At 38.2% G+C, this 22,320-nt stretch overlaps 2 protein-coding genes across 3 annotated transcripts in view; one reads left to right on the top strand and one right to left on the bottom strand.

Moving 5' to 3' along the window:
• The window catches only part of TRIM24 (tripartite motif containing 24), a 58,038-nt gene extending 41,432 nt beyond the window's left edge, over positions 1-16,606 (top strand). The window contains exons 9-19 of one of the 2 annotated variants that reach the window (XM_089527920.1): positions 589-866; positions 1,291-1,455; positions 2,716-2,895; positions 3,351-3,486; positions 4,607-4,679; positions 6,482-6,647; positions 7,975-8,261; positions 9,552-9,687; positions 10,288-10,362; positions 14,422-14,571; positions 15,880-16,606. In XM_089527920.1, the coding sequence (XP_089384046.1) occupies positions 589-866; positions 1,291-1,455; positions 2,716-2,895; positions 3,351-3,486; positions 4,607-4,679; positions 6,482-6,647; positions 7,975-8,261; positions 9,552-9,687; positions 10,288-10,362; positions 14,422-14,571; positions 15,880-16,080 (1,847 nt within the window). In that variant the 3' untranslated portion in view covers positions 16,081-16,606. Of the gene's footprint in view, positions 1-588; positions 867-1,290; positions 1,456-2,715; positions 2,896-3,350; positions 3,487-4,606; positions 4,680-6,481; positions 6,648-7,974; positions 8,262-9,551; positions 9,688-10,287; positions 10,363-14,410; positions 14,572-15,879 lie in introns of those variants that run through there. The other variant, XM_089527921.1, reaches the window with a different exon arrangement.
• A 2,059-nt stretch (positions 16,607-18,665) lies between these two features.
• Positions 18,666-22,320, bottom strand: part of SVOPL (SVOP like) — a 41,405-nt gene continuing 37,750 nt past the window's right edge. Inside the window, exon 16 of the mRNA XM_089526716.1 lies at positions 18,666-18,710. Coding sequence (XP_089382842.1) covers positions 18,699-18,710 — 12 coding nt within the window. The 3' untranslated portion in view covers positions 18,666-18,698. The remainder of the gene's footprint in view (positions 18,711-22,320) is intronic.

Genomic DNA, 22,320 nt, shown 5'->3' on the forward strand with positions numbered 1-22,320 from the left:
AGTATCCTTTTTACTGCTGCCTATGATATTTGTTCATAAGCTACTTTTCATTATGAATTACTACAGAGCGATAATTGCTTCTCTGTACAGCAGTGTGTATTCTTTATGTTTGTATATATGTGTTTCCTTAGCTTTCTGTTTATGTGACAAGATGCACAATTGATTGCATTGAAAAATGACATTTCATAAGTGTGTTTGACACATGAGACTGTATTGGGAGAATATGTGGAATTTCATACATAAAAGTGACACTATGTAGGAGATTTTTCATGATGAATTTGCCATTACTTTATTGGAATGGCAGATTAATAGGATGTTTTAATAGGTATTTTATACTTGTCAGTTTGTAAATTTAACAGGCATTACATTATTGTTCAGTTTCTAGCCATTATCCAACTACCTCTGTTTTAATCTAGACAATTGAGTAAAAACATGTCTAACAACTTAGGTCCCAAGCAACAGAAGTATTTAATGTTGACATTTGTCAGTGGCACTGATTACAGTACGTTATCAAAGGACATTATCTAGTGGAAGACAGAGGTATACATAATAAAACTTTAACTTGTAAATATAATTATTTTTATCCAGGTTCTTTGGTAATTGAAGATAATGAGATCCCACCACACATGCCTAAAAGCCCTGTGATGGAACCAAACATGCAGCCACAAAGTGGCTTACCTTCAAATCAACTATCCAAGTTCCCAACACAGATAAGTTTAGCTCAACTGCGACTTCAGCACATGCAGCAGCAGGTCCTTGCTCAGAGGCAGCAGGCTCAACGGAGGGCAGGTCCTGTGGGGCTCCCAAATCCTAGAATTGCAGGGCCCATGCACCAGACTCCTCCTCCACCTCCTCCTCCTCCTCAGGTAAATTAGGGCAAGTCTAGAGTAGAAAACACTTAGCAGCTTGTAGCTCGTTCAAAAGTGAAAGGTGCAGCTAGTAAGGTAGCGACTAAAGACAATGTTATATTAATGAACAGTCTGTGCTTTTTAAAGAATTGCAGTGACACCATATTGTCTGACCACCCGTGTTCATTTTATCAGTCCAAAAGTTTAGTGCCCTCTGTACCATACCTATAAATATAACAAACTTCTTAAAGAAAATATCTTTTCATACCACTGTGTAGGTTTTCCTGTATAAACAATCTGTGAAACGGTTAGATAATAGAATATGTTATTTTGTGTTGAAGATGAATGCTACCTCTAAACAGTTACCACTCATTAATTTTCCTTGAAAATCTTGTGATAATTTCAGTAATAGATAGCTAAGAAGATTACTTTGTCTTTCCAGCAGCCACCTCCACGTTTAGTTAACTTCCAGAATAACATGAAATCCAATGGCTCAGTCCCTCTGGTTCAGCCAGTGAGGTTTCCTCAAAACCAGAATATACCACACTCAGCTGTAAGGCCCAATCCATTGCAGATGGCATTTTTGGCACAGCAAGCTATTAAACAGGTAAAAAATGTTTTAACATCATTTGTAACTCCCCCTCCCCCCCAAAACATGGGGACATAAAAACTTAAAACATGCAGTTAAAAAAGTTATTTTCTGTCCTTAATAAAAGCCTATAAAATATCAGTGAGAAACACTTGTGTCAGCAATTTTAAAATAAGTGTTGCTCCATAATTTCAGTTGAGCTCAATTGCATATTTTACTAATGTGAAATGGTTAGACTTGACCACTGTAACTGTTCTCAGAATATCTCTACAGTTTTGACCTCTCAGCAAATTTTGGTCTCTCCTGATCATCTCATGGGTACATGGGTGTCCATTGTGACTCGGCAACTGACAATTTGATTCTTGATATTATCGTATATACTCGACTATAAGTCGACCTCATGTATAAGTTGAGGGCAGGTTTTGGGGCCAAAATTATGGATTTTGCTATGACCTGCAGATAAGTCGAGGGTAAAATTTGGGGCATATAGCAAAGGATCTAAAGGATGAAGCAAAGCAAAACAATGTAATAGAACTTACAAAATTCCAGCAAACATACAGTAACTCTTTGTGCTTACTCTTAGGTCTGGATGGACGAGAGGATAGAAGGGGTTGGTTATACTCTAGCTTTTCACCAAGGGATGGTTCCTTCTTATAAATAAGTATTAAGATAAAGTACTTACATTGACCCATGGATAAGTCGACTCGCGTTTTTTGGGGGTCAGTTTTTTTGACCTACATTTCTAGACTTATATATGAATATATATAGTAGTTTGAAGGATTTTTACCCCCAAAATAACACTGAACTAATGACTAATGAGTACAGTTGTCCCTCCATATTCGCTATGGTCAGGGGAACAAGACCCCCGTGAATATGGAAAAACCTCAAATAACAAAAACACCATGTTTTTACCTGAAGGACACCTCTCTAGGAATCTCTAGGTCCTCCAGTGCAACTCTGTGGTCAGTGTCCAACATACACTGACCATAGAATGGCACTGGAGTAGCTACAAATGATCTTTCAGTGTAACTTTTAGTTAAAGATGACCATAGAGTTGCACTGGAGGACCTAGACAGTCCTAGAGAGAACATATTAATGAAATCCGTGAATAATCAAATCCGCAAATATCAAAGCCGCAAATATGGAGGGATGACTGTATTACAGATAGTATAGCAAAATGTTATAAATCCAGACCCATCCTGTGTTAATGCAGTATTACTATATTTGATTACTAATATGTATCATAAACAGTTTTTCTCTATTGTTATTCTCTTGCAGTGGCAGATCAATAGTGGACATGTTGCTGCTGTTCCCTCAAATGCCAGCAGTACAACATCAACTCCTTCCAGTCCCACCATTAATAGTGCTTCTGGATTTGATGGGAAGACTTTTGCTCCACCCATGATTGATCTGACATCAGCAATGGGTGGCTCCTATACACTTCCTTCTCTTCCTGATGTAAGATATATCTATTTGATAGATTTGTTATTATGTACGAAACATGTGTTGTCTTGACTGATCTGGAAAATGACAGCTTTCCTATAAAACACATGAGTCCCAAGAGCAGTAGATGGTCGTTTCTCCCCATCCCACCTCCCTTTTAGTGGTCGTCTAACAGATAGATAGCTTGCATCTATGCAGCCCCTTTTCTTTTCATTTTTGAAGAGTTATTCCTTTTAAACATTTTAAATTAATATTTTTCTGCATGCTATGCATGCTTCTCTTCCATAGACGTTCTTACATGGGTCCATCTGTTTTACTATTGGAAAGGATTAAAATATACTCACACACTGCATTGCCATCAGTTATGTACTTTTTGTGTTTTACTTATTGAAATCAGAGAATCTGAGATTAATGAAAAATGATGGCATGATTCTCTTCTCTCTAACTGCCATACCTCCTCCCACTTTAAGATTGACTGTTCAGCAAATATTTCATTGGAAAACATGGGGAGGAGAGAGAGTATTATGGAGCAGAGCCAGCCCAAACCTCCTTCACGGAAAACTGTACAGTCTCCAAATTCATCAGTGCCATCACCAGGCCTTTCAGGTATGACTGCTACTACATATTATTGACAAAGTTGTTAATAACTGCAGACAGAGGTCTATGCCAGTATCTTAATGTATTAAAATAAGAGATAGAAAGGAATGGAAATGGAAACATTAATTAAAATACACAATAGAATGAAAAAGGCAGATGTTCTTGCTGCTTCCTAGATAAATATGAGGAGGGATAGGGAAGAGGTTTAAGAAGTTCTGTGAAAGTGAAAAATATAATGGTCAGATATAGGTGAAAGTATAAAGAGTTCTAACCATAAGGAGGAGGAGATTTAAATGATGTAGTAAAGTAGAAATTTTCAAATCACTTAACTAAGTTCAAGAGGGCATAGAATGAGTTGAGGAATAATGAAAAATTATTTCATTATATAAATAATGGGACATGGAAAGAATCAAGAGCATGAAAGAAGTAAAAGCAAAAATAGTTTATAATGATTGCAGATTAAACTATTTTGCAAACAGTAAATAGGAGAATGGTGATAATGAGAATCAAAAGAAAAAAGCTGGCAGCAGAATTAATAAAAGAAATCAAAAACTGAGGGAGAACAGTTGGGATGCCAGAGAAATCAATATTTATCAACAATCTACATTTAAAATAAAGCCTTAACCAGAGATGTAAGCTGGGATCAAGTTTAGGATTTATACCCTTTGGAGCAGGAATGAAGGGGACTGTAGGAGGGAAAGGGATTGCTGATTCTAGCAGAAGCAGTGGAATCTAGCATACATACTCATTTGAATCTTGGTCATAGTGCTGTCTCCAGACAAATTTAAAATTTTACATCTAAAATAGATCACACAGATTAAACCAACTCAACAGACCCTTTTTCAAGCTTTTCCTTACAAGGTTCACAAAGCAGATTTCCTCTGTAACTGTTTGCTTGTTGAATTTGTAATGTAAATAGGGGTGAGAGGTTCCTGTTTACCCTTTTATCTGTACAGCACAGGGCCCAGTACAAATAATACTACTGTGATCTTCATGATTTGTCATTTTGCAAAACTATATGCTGATGGGGGTGAAAGGAGTAAAAAATATTAGACTTAACTTTAGATTTAACAAAAAAATAGACATTATGGTAAGAACTCTCCCCCCTCCTTTTTTATTGATGATTTAGGACTGGTTACGGTCTCTGGTATGCATCCTCCAGTTCGTTCACCCAGTGCCTCTAGTGTTGGAAGCAGAGGCAGGTAAGACTAGTAAAAAAACAGATCCTGGAAATAATGGTTTATGTGCATTAGCCAGTTAAGAAGTTTGCTATGAGGGGATGTATTTCATGTGTCTGACTGTAATAATACTGGGAAGCTAAAATTGTAAATACTGGGTTTTGTTTGTTACAACAGTAGTTACAATGATGGAAGTAATATTTACATGCATCTGATAGTTTGTGCTTCCTTCTCAAAATCATGTTTGTTTTATGTTCCTTAACAAGCACTGGATCTACACAGATCTATCTAAAAATTATCTCAATAACTTTGGTTCAGTCTCAGGTGGGGGTGGGGTAATGTGCATAGGTTGGGGTGACACTATAAAAAGGAGCATTATAATAAATAAAATGCTTACAGTAATGGAAGAGACCTTCTAAGTGGTCAGGAAAATAAATAATCGTATTCTGTAAACAAGAAATTTTGCATCACTTTAATAAAGGGAGGAGCAACCTTTGGCTCCCAGCCTGATTGCACATGACTTTTGGCCTGAGTTAAAATGTTCTCTGCAACTGATTGATTCCAACCACAGCAAAAACAAACTGTCTCTTCCCCAGCAGTCTGTTGGGTGGGGAAGGAGAGAAAGGGGTGACAGTGAGAGAAAAATACTATACTTTCCTAGTTTTGGCTCTCGCCTTCCCAACTTATCTTCTACTACCAGTAGACTGCCCACAAGGAAATGCATTTCTAAATAGAAGAAAAGGTTGACCACCGCAGATCTTTCTCAAGTAGCAGGGTTTCATTTAAGAAAGTCAGGAGGTGTTCTAAATATGAAAAAAAAATATACAGAACACGAGGCAACAATATAGCAGAGTATATTAAAATTGGAAATCATGGGTTTCCTAAATCTTACGTGACTTTAGAACTGAGGATCAGCTTTGAGAAAAATGATTTAGCAGTTTTTAAAATATATAATCAGTTAAGGGAGACAGACAGACAGACAGAGGAGGAAGAGGAGGCATACTGGCATATTAATTAGAGTGTGTTTGAAATTTTCAGATCTATTTAAAACCTGCATATTTGGACATACAAATTATTATTTCATACTGAAGAAAAAAGCAGAATATAATTCACCTAAGCAAAGTTTAAAAAAGATATTGACAAAGATGAATAGCCCTGTTATCTTTCTGTTAGGTTGGAAGCAATTTCAGATTTGATGTGTACATAACTTGGTTAAATGATAGCCACTCTCACCTCCTGAATTTGATTGGAGTTGTCTTAAGTCAGTTGAAGTTGTGTGGCCCTTCTGATGTTGATCTGCAGCTTCCAGCATTCTTCCCCATTGGCAGTGCTGGCTAAGACTGCTGGGAGCTGCATTTCAACAAAATATGAAAAGCTACACAATTCCCACATTCACCTTAAGTGTGTATATGGCCTCGCATTTCTGGTCCATTGCTTTAAAAATTGTGAGCTCACTGCAGGTAGCACTGACTGAGCTCTGGGGTCTTTTTCTTAATCAGATTCTCAACTTTCGCTGATGCCTGCTCAGGATAAAAATAAATGCTAGTCCAACTACCTTTCATTTTCTACTTGAAATGTGGAAATATATGGAGGGAGGGAGGGAGAGAAGCATCTTCCTACTTGGAAGTTTTATTTCATCATGATGAAACATAAACTTTGAACAGTGAGAAATGGGAAGAAGTATAACACACCTGATTCTCACAAATCTCATCAAAACAATAGTGTCTGAAAGCATTATTGATTAAAATCATCCAGAACATAGCATAGCAGTCTCATTTTTATCTTGCTTGATTTTTCTTCCCTTTCCCTACTATTTTTATTTGCAGCTCTGGCTCCTCTAGCAGACCATCAGGTGCTGATTCAACCCAGAAAGTCCCCGTGGTCATGTTAGAGCCAATCAGAATAAAACAAGAGTCTGGCATACCAAGTGAGAACTATGATTTCCCAGTTGTAATAGTGAAGCAAGAAACAGAAGAGTCCCGGAATCGAAATGTAATCAAATCAGTGATTTAAAAAAAATAGTCTGGATATGAGGGAGTGGGATAATTATTGCTTTCTTGGGAGGTTAGCTGGAGTCCTATGATTTTGCTAAAGGTTTATTTTATGTTAAATAACAAAATGGTTCAGAAGTAAACAACCTGGTGCCATCTAGATTTTGGGGTGACAACTCTGATTTTCCAAGACCATTAACCATGCTGGCTGTGACTAAAGGGATTCATAGTTCTAAAATAGCTGGCGGATACCAGGTAGCTTAACCCTGACAATATTTAATGTCTTCATATTGCTCTTGGGAAGGCTGCATAGGATTTGTGCTGTCTGCCTTTCGAAAGCCAGAAGGTGGAAGTTTTGTATGGTAGAGTTTCTAAAACTCCATTAAATTGTAGTGGTTGATTCAATTAACTATATAATAATAATAATAATAATAATAATAATAATAATAATAATAATAAATCTTATTTATATCTCCCGCTTCTCCCTTCAGATCGAAGCGGGATTACAGCAGTAAAAACATCATAAAATACATACAAAATACATCAATCAAGAATAAAAAGGGGAAGAGTTGTTACAGTATTGCTCACAGTTGTAAGAATCGAGTCATCCTATTCAGATATTCAAAATCAGATTAGAGGAAATCCGTTGGATAGGCCTGCCGGAAGAGATCCATCTTAAATGCCCTCTTGTAGGCTTCCAAAGAACGTATAAGACGGATCTCTTCCGGTAGGTTGTTCCAAAGTCTAGGGGCCATCACAGAAAACTTTTTACAAGAGGTGGTTTACAACCTGGTTTTGGGGTGTTCTAATATTTTCATGCCAGATGTCCTGAGAGTGCGGGGCAGATTATGTAGGGAGAGGTGTTCCCTTAAGTAACTCGGGCCCAGGCCATGTAGGGCTTTATAGGTAATAACCAACACTTTGTATTGCGCCCGGAAGCTAATCGGCAGCCAATGTAGCGATTTCAACACCGGTGTAATATGCTCTGATCTCGGTGTCCTGGTGATCAGTCTGGCTGCAGCATTCTGAATCAGTTGGGGCTTCCGAACTTGGGACAAAGGTAGCCTCATGCAGAGCGCATTAAAGAAATCTAAACAAGAGGTTACCAGTGCATGTACTACTGTTTCAAGGTCCCCTTGAACCAGGTAGGGACGCAGTTGGCGTATCAGCCGAAGTTGACACCATGCACTCCTGGCTATCACCTCCACCTGAGATGTCAACTGTAGAGACGAGTCCAGGAGTACTCCCAAATAGTGTATATGTGTTCAAAAGTGTTGGTAAAGATGTTATTTTTACCAAACTTTACTTTCCTCCCCTTTTTTCTGCAGTCCAGATTTCCAGGAACCATGCTTACGTCATTGTTGTTGAATAGCAACCGCTCCTCGGAAGCAACAGTTTTGAGAACTGAAGCACCAGACAGTACAGGTGACCAACCATCCAGTGGCAAGACAGGATGGATAGGGACTACCCATGTTGGAGACAGTAGGAAAGATGATGACCCCAATGAAGACTGGTGTGCAGTATGTCAAAATGGAGGAGAACTTTTGTGCTGTGATAAATGTCCTAAAGTGTTTCACCTTTCTTGCCATGTTCCCACACTCAGGAATTTTCCAAGGTAAAATTCATCCTACCCTACAGTACTAATTTTATTTGAAATAGTCATTTTTTGTTCTTAAAAGCTAAACAGGAGACCTCCATGTGAAAATCAGTTTGTGCATGTGTGAAACAAAGCCTGTTTGGTGATAATGTTGAGTGTGCTATCTAGGAAGGATTTTCATATTCTACCAGGACTTTCCCTTATATCTCTGAGGATATAAGGAGTTTTCTTTATATCTCTGAGCAGTTTTTTGTTGTCATTTACAGTATTTAGGTTTATGAAAGCTATCTATATTTTAGTGCTATATAATATAAATTTACAATATATTTAAAATGTAGTTTTAACAGTAAAACATTTTTGTTGCTTTTTACACAAATTTATGTATTTATAAAAGATTATAAAAAGATAATGTAAAAAGATTATATAAAAATTTTAAAGGATTATTTGCAAAAGTAAAAAAAGATTATAAAATCCAGTAGATTATTATTATTATGCTGTCACAGAAGCTTACGGTACTTTTAAAAATATATTTATTTTCTTTACTTTAAAATTGCTGCAGGAGTTCTTTCAAGGAAGGTGTAAGGAGGCCCCCAGACCATGCTCTATTTGGAATTTGATTTATTATTTAAAATTTTCAATCTCTTTTTTTCAGGCAGATGAAATTTTTTTCCCCTCACCTTTCAGTTCCTTAATGTACTCTGTTTTTAAAAACTGGTCGGTTGGTTGAGCCTGAATGGAACAGGAAGGGTGGGGCACTGGGTCAGATGATTTCTGCCTTGTTTTGGGTGGATAGGAAATGAAAACCATTTTGGAGGTCTCCTGACATCAACTCAAAAGAACCTTTGCCGCTAAGTACACAGTGGTCTTTTCTAGAAGAGAAAAAAGAGTGAGCCTATTTGAGAAGATAGAGATTGATGCACTGTGACATAGTGGTGTTCTCTCTCTCTCTGCCCCCCCCCCCCGACCTCCAGAGCTACCCTGAACATTTGCAGTAATCAGTTAAGTCAGTTTATCAGTAGCTTCCATTGTAAATGTTTCACTCAACAGCAAAGAACAGTTCTAACAGTGACTTAATCACCTATCTGCTCCTCTGTTGTCTGAAACTCTCTTTCTGATTGAGATGACAAATATTAACTGAATAAAGAAATTCCAAAATTGAAGGCAGAGGACACATCTCTATCATATGGCTTCTTCTCAGCCGTAGTATCTTCTGAAACACAAGGTAGAACATAGATGGAAGGATTTGCCTACAGGCATTTAGAATTCAAGATTATGTATTGATATATGTCTGTCATCTTCTTTGTTCAGTGGAGAATGGATTTGTACATTTTGCCGTGATTTATCTAATCCAGAAATGGAATACGATTGCGATGGCTCAAGTAATATATCTGAGGAAAAAAGAAAACTGGAAGGCAATATGGCATTGTCACCTACTGATCGGAGGGTGAGAGTACTAATTTCATCGCAATGTTCTCACTTTGCAAGTTTTTTTTTGGGAAATTGTGTGCTGATAATAAAAGCACATAGTTTTATGTGGTATCTTCTTAATAATAATACATGAAAGACAATTTGCACTTTGTACCATATTCATTTTATGATTTACTTGAGTCATTCTTGTAAACATTAAGAAATAGATAAATGAGATCAATGATGCTAGCTTTTTATCATGTTGAAATCTTTCCCAAGGTTCATTTATATTGAATATTGTTTCCAAAAAGCCCATAAAGGCATACCAGATTGTCAAGTTCCCCTGTCCATATTTTCTTTACAGGTTTTGGGAATATGCTTATTAATCAATGGCAAGTGCATTCTCAGAAGTGCACCCACTGAATGTTTCAAGTACATTTTATTAGAACTTCTAGAACATTATACACTGACAGCAAAAACATGGAACGGTGTGTTTATTGTGGGAGGGAGACAAATGAAACAGTGTCAGAATTTTAGCAGAATATATGTCAGAGTTGACCTTTTCTGAAGACTAAAATGCTGTTGTAAGTCTTCAAGTTAGCGTTTCAAGCAAATGTGTTTATCTTCTATTGTGCAGAAGTGTGAAAGACTACTGCTGTATCTTTACTGCCATGAAATGAGCCTTCCTTTTCAAGATCCAGTCCCTCCCATGGTATGGTTGTCACTTTAATATTATATTAATGTTTCAAAAAGGTGTGAATAACCATTACTGGTCAAATAAGCCAGTAATGCTTTTCAGTGCAGCATATCATTTCATCCTTGACAGCAAGAGAGCATTGGTATCAAGTAGAACAGGGGTAGACAACCTTTTTGAGGCGGGGGCCGGGTTGCTGTCCCTCAGACAAATGTAGGACAAAATTCGAATGGAGGACACTTTTTTTAAATGGAGGACACACTAAAAATTTGCTGATTTTTTTTTTTAAAAAACGTTAATATAAATGCATGTTTCGGAGGCTTCTATAGACAATTGTCCCCCTTGCCCGCCGCTTGCCCCCCCTTGCCTGCCGCTTGCACCCCCTTGCCAGCCTCCTCCTGATAGGCCAAAGGCCCCACGCCCTCACGCGAGAGGCCAAAGGCTCCGGTGGCAGCACCGGGCTGGGGCCAGTCCCAAGGCCTTGCCGGGCCGCAGGTTGCCTACCCCTGAAGTAGAATATCATTCAAATCTTATATTTGAGTCAGAAAAAAAAATGATGCAACCATTAATTTTCTGAATAAATGCTACCAGGTACCATCCATGATTCATTCTCTTTTTGGTTTGAGAAGGCATCCTTCTTATGTGGGTTACCTCCAATCAGTGCCAAGGAAGGCAGAGTTCACATGGTTCAAATATTTGGGGGTCCTCTGTCGCTTCCTTCCAGTTTGTTCCCTGGCTCATCCAAGACAGGTACTTCCTATCTTTTATTCCCCATTCTGCTTCTTTGTGTTTTACAACTTCCTTCATTCTTTGCTGCTTCTGCCATATTCCCATTCTTACCAAAGAAAGAGAAAAACTCTTGCTTTACCCAACCTTTCTGCTTCAGGCCTAAACCTGGAATATCATCAGGAAATCTAGACTAATTTTTCTCTCATCCTAGATCCCTTTTATTCAGTAAGTATCTGTTCTATTCTTGCATAAGGCTCACTTATTTGTCCCAGTAAGGGATTTTCTAGATTCAGGCTACAGATTTTTTTAAGCAAGCTTTGGTCCTTCTCTCATTTCATCTCCAAGACCCATCCCTCCATATCGTCAAAGCCAATACCTGCTCATCCCCCTAAAGAATGACATCAGCAGTTCTGAGGTGACATTTCCCAGGGAGGGTGGCAAGACCCTGTTTCCAGTTAGACTGGGGGAAATCCACCAAATACAAAGGGGTATCTAAACAATCAGAGAAGGCAGTTAGATGGACGAAATACCAAGGGGTACCCAAACAATCAGAGAAGGCAATGGGATGGAATTCATTCAGCTTTCCAATGACAGATTTATACTGTTCCACTTCAGAATTTCTGTCCAGCGTTCACAAGGTTATCTCACTGCAAGTGAAGAACATCTGCATAGTGAGGTCATGAACAGAGTTGTGCACAGGATTTACTGTTAACCTTCATCATAGTCCCAAAGAAAGGAGGAGACTGGAGAGCCATCCTGGATTTTAAATACATCAACTTTTTTGTAGCACCTGCACATTCAGGATGAAATTTCTTCGAACCGTTCAAGAAAACCCATTTCATGATACATCTATTGTCCCAGTGCAGGAGTTTCTAAAGTCATTCTGAATCACATTAGAAACATAGTGTCATTACAGGTCCCTATCAACTTTCCCTGGCATTAGCCCCCAGATCTTTATAAATTTAATCATATCAGCAGTCACCTTTCCCATCTTGAAGGGGTGCATGTATAAGTTGTGCTCTGAGCACTTTCCTTCTCAAAGCCATGAAAGACCTCTGATATACTTGGCTTGCTTGCAGTGCCATGGCCTCCCTGTAAACTACAATAAAAGCTTACCCATCCAAAGGATTGTCTATCTCAGGGCAGAGATAAAAACAGAAAAGCTTTGAAGCTCAGTGTCCCTAGAGCAGATCCAGATCTACAGGCACAAATCCAAAGATTTTTACAAACAAAATTGAGGAGTTTATGATTTTGTACATACAGATGCTCTCATTGCTTAGTTTCTGTCCTGCCTCCTATGGTGGCTGCTGTTATCACACTGTCTTGACATGTAGGGCTTTTGCCATATGTAAATCCTTCTGGAAGTGAAATGAAGCATTCTCTGTTGTGGCGATGGAACTCAAGCTGCCTCGATTGCATTTAGCCGCCTCAATTGCAGTGGGATATAAATAATAATAATAATAATAATAATAATAATAATAATAATCATTATTATTAGCAACAAGCTCAGAAATTGAATTTCCCTCTACAGTCAACTTAGAGAAGTAGTGTATAAACTGCTCTGCACAGGTAGCTTGTTTTCTTCACTTGATTGGTCAGTTCTGCACATTGCCAAAGATTTCGCATTCCTTCTGAGAGTTACATATTCTTTTCCTTTGCTTGCTCCACTATTCTGTCCTTGAAGCTTTCTTCTGCAGCATTATGTGTAGGCCATGTATACAAACTGGGAAGAAGAGCCAGAGGACCCTGACTTTCTTCAAAGTCAGAAATCATTTGATACCTGCTTTCCTGGATGCCTCCTGGAAGACTTTCATGTTGAGTATGCTGTGTTGCAGTTTGCTAGCTGTCTTAGAGATACAGGCCTGTTACAGACAGCCAAAATAAAGCTGCTTCGAGTCACAGTGGAGGTATGGTGTTTCAATGATGCATGCGTCCTAAGAGTCCAGAAGTCGCACCAAAGCCACGCTCCAGCCCTACTGAAGTGTGGCTTTGGTGTGGCTTCTGGACTCTTAGGACACATGCATCATTGAAACACCATACCTCCACTGTGACTCGAAGCAGCTTTATTTTGGCTGTCTGTAACAGGCCATCGCTTTACTTCAAGAGGTGTAAATTAAAAAGAGAAACATTCATGGGAATAATTTGCTAGTTTAGGTTGGTCAAAACCCAAGTTCAGCTGCTACAGCCATTTTTAAACAGATCAGGATGAAGGCCAATTTCCCATTCCCAATAAATGAAGCTACCACTACAGATCTAGTATACTCCTTGAATAGTAAGAGCTAGTTCTTACCCATCACACCTCTCTTTTGATTGTATGTTGATCTTTATGAGGACATGTGAAGGAACATAAAATAAGAGATTCTGTATTTTGTTTCACAAGGAAAAGACCGTAACATGGCTGAACTCTTTGTAATAGAAGATTCATATTGTATTAGACCTGTGTATTCAATATATAAATTTAATATGAACTCACTTATTTTCATAGAGGGCCTTTCTGTATAGTTCAGCCAAGTATTACAAAGAGGTTTTACATTCCTAAAGTTCCTGTGTTACATGGACTAGAGCAGGTTGTCCATGTAAGCACAGTTATGTAGTTGTCATCCTTTAGATATTAGCTCAATTTCAACAGCAAATGGTCCAGAATACAAAATATAGTCATAGCCATCACAAACACGTTAACGCTAATATGTAGCATTGTACATGCCTAGTAGAAGGAAGCCATGTGTTATTACTAAAATATGGATGCAGCAAGTTCATGATCCAAATTCCTGTATTTTCCCTTTGGACAGATTAGTGGGCAATCCCTCTCATAGAGATTGTTACTGAGGTTAACTGCAGAATGTGACAAAACAAAACAACTCTGGGAAACTTCTCATTGGCATGTTTGTACTGTGGAATCTTCCTGTGCTTTCTGTATTTGCTTTAGTAGAGCATAAGACAGTAACATCATGAATGATAAGGTGAGAGCACACTGCTGAGACACATTTTCTTTTACTGTATCTTAGCAAACAACCAGGAAAGCACAAGGTCACATAAACCATCTATACCTATTTTCCTGGGACAAGTACCCTGTAGGATAATGATGTGAAGTTGATAATGACACTACCCCCTGTGGTTTAAATAAAGGGAGAAAAATACAGTTCACCATAACTAAATAAGCATTTCAAGTTATTTCAACTTTATTGGTGATAAATATATATTCTTTCCATTTACTGTCAGTAATAAAACAGAATGCATATCAGGAGTCTACATTACTTAAGATCTGCATAGAGATAATTTCTTTCTCATAGCAACAACAAAGAAGACACTGATGTTAATTTCTGAGAATACTGATCAGTTTCTTTTTAGGTGCCTGACTACTACAAAATAATTAAAAAGCCAATGGACCTATCAACGATCAAAAACAGACTGCAGATGCATCACCCATTATACACAAAACTAGAAGATGTTGTGGCTGATTTCAGACTGATCTTTCAGAATTGTGCAGAATTTAATGAGGTTAGAAAATACTGTGGTGTGATGGTGTTGTTATTTTGAGCCATTTCCTTAACGTTCAGTGCTCTGGGAATTGTAGTTGATGGTTTGTACCAACTGTAATTATAGTAAGGGAATCTTTGAATTCATGCAAATTATTTCCTAATAAAATGCAAGTATTTAAAAGTAACGAAGGTAACATTTCACAAGGATGTCTTGGTATCACAGAGGAGAGCATTGCTGAGTCTTTGTTTATACCTCAGTATCTTTTGAACTGTAACCATCTTAGCAGAGGCAAGAGCTTCAACCCCAGAGAAGCTAATTAATTTCCAGCATCAGGTAATATTTATACAATTTCTAACAGTGCTAATATTTGCAGTCTTAATTCCTAAATAAATTTCTGTGGGATTGGAAGAGGTTTAATAATAATAATAATAATTTGTTTTATTTATATATCGCTATTCCAAAGATCATAGCGGTGAACAGCAAGTAAGCAAATTAGCAAGTAAGCTAATTTGCCCCCAACAGTCTGGGTACTCATTTTAGCGACCTCGGAAGGATGCAAGCCTGAGTCGAACTTGGGCCCTTTTGCTGGTCTTGAACTCGCAACCTTGTGGTTTTGAGTGAATGGCTGCAGTACAGGCATTTAACCACTGTTAAGACATACATCTTTCAGACTTAATTCTGATATCTTTCTGAAATTAACCCCTAATTCAAATTTGCTACCTACGTGTACGCACTTTTCTAAACATCTGTTTATAAGGTTTTTTTTAGTGTTTGTTGTGTGCCTTCAAGTCATATCTGACGTACGGTGATCCTGAGGTGAATTTCTCACAGTGTTTTCTTGGTGAGATTTGTTTAAAGGGTGCTTACCTTTGCTGAGGCTGAGAGTGTGTGACTTGCCCCAGATGACTCAGTAGGTTTCCCTGCTGAGCAGGGATCAACCATTAGCTGTTGATCATAAGAATACACATACTGTGGCCTTGTAAAAGCTTGCTTTTATTCAAAGAACGATAGGAAATAACATAATCTTGCATACTGATTGTAATATTATAAATGCTACTGTAAATTGTACCATTGTCACAACATATTTTAAATTACTAACAGACCTATCGACTGAATTTTTAAACTTTCTAATTTGTGTCACTAGAAAGGGAGAGTGGAACATTTTTATTTACCAGTAACTAAAATGTCTAGTAGTATTTTGGAAGGCTAGAGCAGTGAAGTTCATTTACCTTGTGTGTTAATATTACTGCATTTCAGGGATTTTTGACAGTTGTTTAAACATTATTTTTGGTCTTGACACAGTGGTATCTTTAATTTCCCCAACAGCCGGATTCCGAAGTGGCTGATGCTGGTATGAAACTCGAAGTCTACTTTGAAGAACTTCTGAAGAACATTTTCCCTGAGAGGAAATTCCCTGCTCAGCCTTACTACTGTGCTAGTCCAAACATATCAGATGATTCAGATGATGACTTTGTGCAACCCCGAAAAAAACGCCTCAAATGGGAAGAACGACATTTTTTAAAATGAACTGGTTATATGTCCTGCTAAGAATTTTTTACTTAGATATTTATCAGCATTCATTTTCTGGACTTTTTTTAAAAAACAAAGTGACTTCTACAGATGTGGACATATTGTGCAGGTTGTACCTTCCTTCCCCAGTACAAACGTATCAAGCAGTGAGGCATGTAGGAGGCTTTAGAAAATTTCTATCAATTTTACCCTTGTTTTGGAAGCTCATTATATGTTCATTCCAGGGTGACACCTCTTTTATTTGGAAAGGATTTATTTGTAAAGAAAAAAGAAAGAAATTAAAGTTGGAGATAAATTTAATGTGTGGCTCTTGCTGTTTTTAAAAATGTCATCTCATTAGAAATTAATTTCCCAAAGGCAGGTGGCTGGCCATACGTTCAGTTCTTTGTACTGTATATAACCATTATCCAATGAAGGGAGAAAAAACAAGTGGCTTGATACTGCTCTAGGATACTGACTGGTACAATGGGATTGTAGCTGACCCCATAGAACTACTTGTGTTCTAAAATGTAAGAAGTGAAGAGAGGAATTAAAATATTTTGAAAAAAGTATGTTTAAGTGTATTATTGGGGACATATGAAATCATGTTCCATTGGCTGTAGTTCTCTAGGTAACATTGCAAGCATTTAGGCAGTCTTAATGTGCCCATGGAACTATTCTGACTGAGACTGATTTCCATCATACAGTCTCTTCCTATGCCGTCTGACTCAGAAAGTTAGAAATAATCATCCATACCATTTTTTTTAAACAATGGATAATCTCCTTTTTAAATTAGGTTTGGATTCTTTAAAAAAAGTTTGATTTGCTCTATGAAGTACAATGCTTTCTGTACTGAGTCTATAGCATTATCGTTGCTACAGTACCACAGTGTATCTGCCTTCATGTGGATTTTCAGTCTCTGCTGTTCTATACACCACATACATCACCATGGTACGATTCAGAGAAAGGTATTGCTAAATTTTAGTGCTGTAACAGCTCTTATGTGCATTGTTAAGAAGTCTGCATCTTATAAATGGTAAGGAATCTTTCACCTGCTCTAACAACAGCTGTACTGGAAACTAATTTAAAAAGGATTTTTGTATAATGGGAAATTCCCTGCAAATAAGTGTGATTTTTAAACAACTATAGTTTTAAAATTCCTTTTGTTGGAAATAGAAAGTAAAATGAAGGCTGTTGAGCTGTGTTTTCTAGTGTTTGATTTTATGGAAAACATTGATTGGCATACATATCAGGCTTAGTATAAAGATATGAATTCAGTGGAACTAAATGAGTCATACATCAGAGGAAGTAGACTGAAGTCTACAAAAGCTCGTGCTGCCAACTTCTTTATTTCAGTTAATCTCAAAGATGCTACAAGATCTCTCTACATACTGATTCTGCAGACTAACATGGCTATAGCTTTGAATTCTGCCTCAGTTAGTTCTGTGGGAGAAAGCAAGTGGATTTCAATATATAGTTGGGTGAGAGAAATCTGGCTTCTGCATTAAACTATAGGCCCACCAAGGTTGGGCAGGAGGCTAATGTGTTGTGTCCTCATTTCTTCAGTTGGAATTCACTTCAGTGCCTCTTGTCTTAAACAAAAATGGCCTCAGCTCTGATAAAGATACATTTGGCTTTATCATGACATTATGATGTAACATTTGAATTAGAAGAAGCAGTCTTCTATCAATGTTTGTCGCCGCTAACTTTGACCAGAGTCGATCTCAGTTGATTAGGTCAAAAGCGGAAGTAAAATCAACAAAGGCGGTAAAAAATTCTTTTCTATCTTTTTGGGATTATTTTTGTATTCCCTGACATGCCTCTCTTTTAATTGTTTTTGATGGCTGGGACAATGGGATTGACCTGTTTTTGTCTGTACTCACTGGGCATTCTAACATATGTTGACAAAGAGCATGAAGAGAGAAATTCAATATATATTATTCTGTATGTTATCATAGAGCTGAAAGGGCTATCCAGTCCCAACCCCCTTGCCTTGCAGGAATATCCAGTGAAAGTACTCCTGAGAGATAACCATCCAACCAGTGTTTTAAATCTCCCAAAGAGAGAGAGAGCACACCTGAGGCATTCTGCTCCACTGTCAAACTGCTGTCGCTGTCAAGAAATTCTTAACTTCTCTAGACAACTAGCAGCAACAAAACTGTACTATCAAGGAGAGGAGGAAAGGTAACAACAAAGGAGCAAGCAAAAATTTCATGTCTTGTATTGGTGAAATGGGCCTATGCTCTTAATCCACATTAGTTACTTATATCGCCAACTATTTATTTCTTTTGCCTCCAACTAATTTCTGAGGAATAAAATGTCCTGTTTGCTTTTTATCTGACATCAGTAGCATATTGTTCTGAATGGAATCCTGAATAATTGGAAGACCAGACCTTGGAAAGCACAAATCTACAATCTGGAATTCACTTCTGTTTATTTTTTATTTATTTTTTAACTTCTGTTTACTTAAGATATGCAGAGGTTTCCAACTGAGGTAATGGCAATACGTCAGGTTTCCAATACATTTGTTTAAAAGGCATATGCAGAAAAAAAATAGTTATCCTTTCAATAAACAGGGTCAAACTGGTAAGGTGTGACGATCTCTTGTATTTCTCCTCTTCCAGGTGAGCATGTCATCATTTCATTTGCTGAAAGAATTTGTAAAAAAATTTGAGAAATAAGGACAAGTCTCCACAATTACACTTTTTTTTAAAAGACTAAGTACTTGTCATTTTGATAGATATGTAAAAAGGTAAAGGTAGTCCCTTGACATGAATGTCTAGTAACCAACTGTAGGCAGCAGTGCTCATCTCCGTTTCTAAGCCGAAGAGCCAGTGTTGTCTGAGGACTACTCTGGTTGTCATGTGGCCAGCATGAATGCACTGAATGCTATTACTTTCCCACTGAGAAGTGGTATCTATTTATTTTACTTGCATTTGCATGCTTTCAAACTGCTAGGTTGGCAGAAGCTGGTACTAGTGACGAGAGCTAAACTCATCATGCAGCACTTAGGCCTCAAACTGCCAACTTTCTGATCTTCTGATCATCAAAATTGGCATCTTAACCACTAAGCCTTAACCACTAAGTTAAATACTATTAATTAATTTGTGGTTTTAGTCTGCTGTTAGTGCAGACATACCAGTGGTTGTGTAGGTGTGTATTTTAAATTATTTCCTTCAGATAGTTGCCCCAATGCACAACCTATTCACCTGGTAGAGTTTGATATGTAGGTTAGATTCCCCCCCCCCCACCCATCATTATGGGTTGCAGTTGTATAGAGAAAGTCCCTCAAGATCACCATTGAGAAAGAAAGTATACTGGCTGCAGATATGTCTTCAGCATTGTGTAAATATCCACATGGAGATAATCTGGAATGTTCAGTGTTGCTGTATGTGCAACTGCTGCTGTAAATAGAATACATCTGTTGTGTTGTTATAAATAATTTTCTCTGCATGTATGTGACTAATGGTATGCCAGTCTTGGTGTTGGTTGCATGAAACGCAGGCCACAATACCAATATGAAGGATTCCTTGTGAATAATTGGGAGCACTGTGCAGGAGATGGGAATAATTTTTTGTAGGAGTCTCACTAAGCTGTTAAGAGGCTTTTAAACTTACTCCTGGGATGGGAGCAAAAGCACCAAGTTTGGTATCACTGAGACTTAATGAGACTCGTGTCTAGACTATAACAATGGAAGGATATACCATATCTAAAAGTAATAGACCCAAGAAGAAGGAAAGTAGCAAATCTGCAGCAAGGTAGACTGAATACTTAACAACATCTGGTGGCCTCATCATTCATGGCTTAGAAGACCGCTCTAGTTCTTTGGAAGCACTTAAATGCTCTTCTACGATTTGTTTTGGACATTCTCCTGCACTAAATTCAATGGTGTCAACCCATTAAAGGCATCCTCAAGGTGCTCAATACAGCCTACCATACTCATTGGATTACTTTTGGTGAACTCAGTATCAGTCATAGCAAAGAACCCTGTAACAGGCTGGGCTGTTGGTTAGATTTCTGTTTGGTTTGTTTAAGTGTTTAATGCTGTGGGCTGTATTGCTGAGTAGTGTGTTATGAAAATATAGAATCATAGAGTTGGAAGAGACCACAAGGGCCATCCAGTCCAACCACCTGCCATGCAGGAAATCACAATCAAAGCATGGCCAACAAATGGCCATCCAGACTGTTTAAAGACCTCTAAGGATATGCATGTTTGCTCCAGGAAGGGAGCCAGCCTAAGTATAAACAAGGATAAAGATTAAAGTAATACTTGACTTACAATAATAGCAATCCTGACAGTATTGGCCATTGGCTAAATGCCTGCAAAGCATCTTCACACCAGTACACAAGAAAAGGAGATGCTAGTACGTTGGGAGACAAAATAAATACCTACACTGGCTGAAACAGGTAGAATAGTGATGATGTCTACCTTACCTCAGCTCACTCTTTGGATTAGATGAGAGCAGAAACAAAGGATGAAGAGGGTATAAAATTAGGAGCAAGTGGGAGGACCTACCCGAGCTATAAGATGTTACGACCCTGTCTGCTGGGTCGCAGATTTTACTTTCAGCAAAGCTGGTCCACCTCTGTAGCTCCTACCAAGTAACTGCTAATAACTCATACAGTATGTGTGATAAGATACTCCTTGATAAAGAATATACAATGTATAGATTCGTTTAAACAGAGTAGGAGAAGTGGTGTTATGCTTTGCTATACAGCGGTCCCTTGTTATCCAGGACCCCCCATGGATACCAAAATCCATGGATGCTCAAATCCCATTGTATACAGTGGTATAGTAAAATGGTGTTCCTAATATAGAATGGCAAGATCAAGGTTTGCTTTTTGGATTGTTGTTATTTGTGGGGGTTTTCCAAAACATAAATGGTTGAATCTGTGACACAGAATCACTGGATACAAAGGGATGGCTGCATAATTCTGCTACAGGTGTAAGGTTGCTTGGACAGGTTCAAAGTCTATGTAAGCTGTACTACTACAGACAGTGCATTTCTTTGTCATGGTCTCTGTGACTCACACAAATAGGTTATCTGCGCCTAGAAAGTGCATGTTTTGGAACCATCCAGAAAAGTTACGTAAGTGTTTTGGTGGTAGCCCCACCCACTCCTCTTGCAGCTATCCAGCACACTTTGCACCTAATCCCTCAGTTCTTCTTCATGGTCTCTGTAAATTACACAAATGGATTTTCCTGAGCAGAGATATTCAGAACCTTTTGGAATCACTAATTAGATTTTGGGCAGTAGCTCCCCCCCCATCTCTTATTCCCCACCCCAACATTCTCACTCATTTGCCTCAGTTCCTTTTTAACTGCTGTGTTAGCAACATCAAAGGAACTTGCTCTCAGAATCATTTCTGGGTTTTGAACTAAACTGCTTTTGATTACGTTTTGATGTGGTTGACTACTCTTTTGCTTAACGATTTTACTTTGATGCACCAATTTCTGCTGTAGCAGCAGTAACGTCTAGGAGCTATCACTTTTTTTGTCCCTCCACCACTGTGATCTAGAACTCTTCTCCACCAGGCGTCTATTGTGCCACCTATGTGAGGTCTCCAGCTTGTGTACAATCTCCAGATCTGTACAGCAAACTTTCCTTGTGCTGAGACATCTTTGAAAACTAAGCTCTCAAACTGTTTCACTACTAGATTCATCACTATCCTGTACTGTGACTCTTCAAAAGAGTACATTGTTGTGGACTATCCAAGAATCTTCATTATTAGGTTATTCTTCCAACTCTTGACTTAGCCAACACAAAAGAGTGATTGGCTTGCCATGATGTATTTGAAGGATGCATATTTCCACACTGCATATTTTCACATCACCATCAAGCTTTGTCATCACTGATTCCTGTGTTTCGCTATGGGGAGAAAGGCTTGCTGCTTAAATGTCTTGCCTTTGATCTATGCAGTGATCTGAGTGTTTTCACAAAGTGCATGGCAGTGGTGGCAGCTTGTCTTTGACAACAGGACATTGCCCTATTTCCTATATCAACTACAGTGGTCCCTCCACATTTGCTGGGGTTAGGGGTGAAGGAGCCCCGTGAATGTGGAAAAACTGCAAATAAAAAAACCCACTATTTTTATGTGCGAGAAGCCCTCTCTAGGAATCTCCAATGCAACTCTATATTCAACATCTACCAGAGGTTCATCATAGACTCATGCTGGAGGACCTACAAATGCCTATAGAAGTGTTTTCTCTAGGAATGTCTAGGTTCTCCAGCACAATTCTATGGTCAACTGGCAGAG

Source organism: Sceloporus occidentalis, unplaced genomic scaffold (genome assembly GCF_023333645.1).
Source record: "Sceloporus occidentalis isolate IW3139 unplaced genomic scaffold, rSceOcc1.0.p SCAF_5, whole genome shotgun sequence".
NCBI classification, from domain to species: domain Eukaryota; kingdom Metazoa; phylum Chordata; class Lepidosauria; order Squamata; family Phrynosomatidae; genus Sceloporus; species Sceloporus occidentalis.